Source organism: Choristoneura fumiferana, chromosome 24, assembly GCF_025370935.1.
Source record: "Choristoneura fumiferana chromosome 24, NRCan_CFum_1, whole genome shotgun sequence".
NCBI classification, from domain to species: Eukaryota; Metazoa; Arthropoda; class Insecta; order Lepidoptera; family Tortricidae; genus Choristoneura; species Choristoneura fumiferana.
The window spans coordinates 1859162-1863474 of record NC_133495.1 but is presented as its reverse complement, the minus strand read 5'-3'; the positions used below and the strand labels follow the sequence as shown (position 1 = coordinate 1863474).

Sequence of the window (4313 nt, the reverse complement as noted above, 5' to 3'; positions counted from 1 at the left end):
TTTCTTAAAAATGGACCAGTTTTTGAGCAGGAACAAGCTGATAGCTTTTGTTCCGCCTAATCTAACAGAGACTACAGGAGTACTACGATACATACCCAAAAAACTCGGATACGACGAAATATACAAGAACATAACATGCGACGCTGAAATAATAACCATAAAACGTTTTATACGAAAAGTAGAGGGAAAGCTTGTCCCTCTGGGGACAATAGCTGTAACTTTTGCTACGACTACACTGCCACAGTACGCATACCTGAACATGTTCCGGTATAAGGTACACACATACATTCCGCCCTTGCTACTATGCTATAAATGCCTAAAGTTTAACCATTCAGCCAGGGTCTGCAGAGGCGAACAAATGTGTTCGTCTTGCTCCGGCCGACACTCATATAAGGAATGCGATGTTGAGGAGATCGTAGATAGTTTGCATCAACTGCAGCGGGAACCACCTCGCCATTTCAAGAGATTGTCCTATTAAAAAAAAAAAATGGAGGAGAAGAAAAAGAAATATGGAAATTCAAATCGATCCTATGCCAATGTGGTGAGTAAACCACCTGAACATAACATTCTCAACCCAACTGCCTTTCCAGCTATCCCTAAAGTTGTCAACAGGTCTTTCAATGCCGATTAAATTATAGAAAACGATATCATAATCAACGCAATAATTAAGTCCCTAATCACTTTGAGAAATGATAAAGACAACATTCCGATTACAAATAAAAAGATAAAAGACATTGTGTTAGCAAATTTAATTAATTAAATAATGGATACATACTTAAAAATAGCACAGTTCAATGTACAAAGCTTACAGAGTAAGACAGCCTTATTAAAATCATTTCTTACTGAACAAAATATTGATATATGCTTATTAAATGAAACTTGGCTTAAGAGTACAAGCATAATTCCTAATTTTGCACCATATATTATAAACACTACTTTTTATGAATCCATCCAAAATATCTGTATATCTATAGAAACATCTATAGGTACTCTAAACATTCTCTGTGTTTACTGTCCTCCCAATGCTAGTAGATTTGACACTAACAAAATGAAAACGATATTACTGGAAACTCCTAAGCCATATATTATTATGGGGGATTTTAATGCACATCACATACTGTTTGGATGTCATTCAAATAATAATACAGGCAACTGCCTTTATAAACTCATTGACGAGTTCAACATGTGCGTTTTAAATGATGGTAGTGCAACAACTGTTCCATATCCAAATAGAAATCCGTCTGCCATTGATCTAGCTCTGGTTAGTCCCATGGCCATGGCCATTTATGGTTGGGTGCGGCCTTGGCGCGGTTCTTGCGATAATTTGCAGATTTGCTGGGCCCTTGCGTTCCTCGTGGTTGTTTGTAGCGATTGGAAGTAGCGGCGGCGGTTGCTTTTTTTAATTGTATCGGTTTTTTGGTGTCATATCTTTTTCCAGGAAAAATTTTGTCGTATCCACCGTATTGCTTGAAGGTTTCTGTAAGCATGGTTTCATCAAACAGGTGCGTTGTTGATGGTGGGATGCTCTACATCACTGCATCACATGCCTTATCAGAGGGCGAGTAATAAGACCTTCTAGCTGCTATAATTTCAGCTCGTCGACCGCAAGCGTATTGCAGCGCCTGGTCTGAAATGCGTCTGTAATTGGACTCCTTTGAAAGTACATTTTGTTGGATGGATGTTATGACTAGCGGGTCCTTGACTTCCCTTGCCACTTGTTGCAGGCCATCTTCCAATGCTTGTCTTTCTAGCAGGAAAGCGTGTGTAAGAACACCCAGAGCTTTGTCTATTTTCAGTAAGATCTCCGGGTTACACCATTTCGGCGTGATGTTACTCAGCTGCGGGTTGACTTTGAGCGCAGTAAACACCGGAGTCCCCTGCAGCGTCTTTTCAGCTTCCTTATTATATATTATAGGTTATTCCATGTGTCGGAGCCCAAGCGTTGGCACTTAGCGCCTTTTGCCACCATGTTTGCGGATGCCATTGGAATGGGGGGCTCGGCCTCTGTCGTTATTGTGTCAAAGCACAGAGTCGCAATGGCTTCCTCTCTATCATGCATTGCGGATGCAGGGGTCTCTGGGCTTTTTATTTGACTGTCTTGTCCTTCCTCGTCGTCGTATTCTGACTCTACCTCTATATCAGAGTAAGTGGAGTCCGCCATATTAGTATCAGCCGTTTGGTTTGGGATTTCTTTTATTGAGTTGACAGCCTCGATGACTCTTTCCGCGGTATTATTGGTGGCGGCCATCATTTGCGTCATGAGAGCACTAAACATTTCTGATTGTTTCTGGATTGCTGCGGCTACAGGGTCTACCTCTCCGGTGCTTGGAGTCTTGAGTCTCTTTGTTCTGGCTGGAGATCGAGCCGGAGGACTCACGGAACGTTTCTGGCCATGCCCTGGAGAGAGACCTCTTAGAAGCCCGTCTGTGTCCTCTCGGCTTAAAAGGTGTGGCTTCATAGTCCTGACAACATTCAGGATGTTTTCAACGTTTTTGCCGTGTATTTTAGCCGCCAATGCAAATGGGGCATATATCAATGCGCTTGTGAAGGGCCAGTCGAGCATTTTCAATTTGATGGTCTTATAAGCTTTTTCAGATAGTTCTTTCAACTTGAAGGCCGCTGCGATGTCCGCCGTCGGAATGGCATAGCGTAGCTTGTTTATTATTTTGAGGTCTGGTGGATCCCCTACAAGTTCTCGAATATTGATGTCCTCTATTTGCCAGTTCTTCCATTCAGGTGGCATAAACGGCAAAACGGCATCGTGCATCTGGTCGACCACATCCTTTGAAGTCGACGCTGTGGTTGCCGTGTGAAGGAGGATTTCCCGGATAGTTGGCATACTCTGGAAAGACAATACAATTTATTGCGTCGGTTCTATTATCATGTGGCTGGTGAGCCGTCGGATCGAATGATTGATCCGACGGGCTGAGTTGGTATATGAAACGCGAGCCGTCGGCTCAGCTGGACCGTCCGTCGGACGGGTCCCGCAAGGAACGTTAGGAGCCGACGGGTGAAACTGCCCGTCGGGTCAGCTGGACCGTCCGTCGGACGGGTCCCGCAAGGAACGTTAGGAGCCGACGGGTGAAACTGCCCGTCGGGTCAAAATAAGACACTTAACGTGATCTTATTTGTTCCGGGTTTTGCTTTTATAGCTAGTACTGCTCGTGTACATCATCGCTAAAAGCCGTTATGCGTACAGGTGTTGTGATGCACGCTGTTCGCACACGTTTCCAAAATGAAACCACGTGAGGCCCCCGGAGGACACTTGCCGTCCGTCCAGGGGCTGAAAACATATTGTAGGGTCCTAAAAAAGAAAAATAAACTTACCTTAATCTTTTTGTAGGGTCCTAGCTTGTAGAACTCAACGTTTGAAGTTCACTTGAAAAATTTTTGCTTTGCGAACGAGCTCACGTCGTTCCTTTGGGGAAAAGTCAAAGCGTACTGAAGCTAGCAGCTAGCCGGCGCGCGATGGTGCCTGTTCGGAAGTGACGTCATGACAGTGTTGCCAGGTTAAGATAGCGAATAGTTAGGGTATAGGGCGCTTGTAGGACTGAATACTTGGGGAAAAGCCGATCGTAATCTCAAGGTGGGTCAAGCGAAGGCTCGGACCTCTAAATGTACTATTATAGTAAAGCAGATTGATCCAAATACTATAATTTGTCAGAGACCTGTTTTTCTGAATTAAACATTAATAACACAGAACCACTTAATTTGTATAACAACTTTGTAAACATATTATATAAAATTCAATCAGAATCAGTTCCAAAACAAAAGCCAATCCAAACTTCAAAAGTCATGAGGAAACCTGCTCCCTGGTGGTACAAAAATCGAAACAAGCTTTAGTACAGTACAGGAAATCACCAAGCATTACCAACTTCATAAACTATTAAGCTTGATGCCCAAAAGAAAAGAACATTAAAGGAAGAGGGGGTTAATTCATGGCATGACTTGTGCAGTACTTTTAATAGAATGACGCCTATTTCTAGAGTATGGGCTTACATTAGGAGATTTAAGAGAATAGGCTCTTCTCATAACAGATATTTAAATGACGAATGGGTACCAAGTTTTTTTAGATGAAATATGATGTTAATGCCGTGGTGGCCTAGTAAGCCGTGGTGGCCTAGTGGTTTGACCTATCGCCTCTTAAGCAGAGGGTCGTGGGTTCGAACCCCGGCTCGCACCTCTGAGTTTTTCGAAATTCATGTGCGGAATCACATTTGAAATTTACCATGAGCTTTGCGGTGAAGGAAAACATCGTGAGGAAACCTGCACAAACCTGCGAAGCGATTCAATGGTGCGTGCGAAGTTCCCAA

General features: G+C 43.3%; 1 protein-coding gene across 1 annotated transcript; it reads right to left on the bottom strand.

Annotated features, from left to right (window-relative positions):
• Positions 1 to 1909: 1909 nt before the first annotated feature.
• On the bottom strand, positions 1910 to 3416 carry LOC141442007 (uncharacterized). The gene is made up of 2 exons (XM_074106921.1): positions 3328 to 3416; positions 1910 to 2842 (listed from the first exon to the last, which is right to left on the bottom strand). The coding sequence occupies exon 2, from the start codon at positions 2837 to 2839 to the stop codon at positions 1910 to 1912; it is 930 nt and encodes a 309-aa protein (XP_073963022.1). The 5' UTR covers positions 2840 to 2842; positions 3328 to 3416.
• Positions 3417 to 4313: the final 897 nt, after the last annotated feature.

What these genes read in the sequence shown, in the direction of transcription:
- LOC141442007 (XM_074106921.1), bottom strand. Translation starts at nt 2,839, where the DNA reads ATGCCAACTATCCGGGAAATCCTCCTTCACACGGCAACCACAGCGTCG.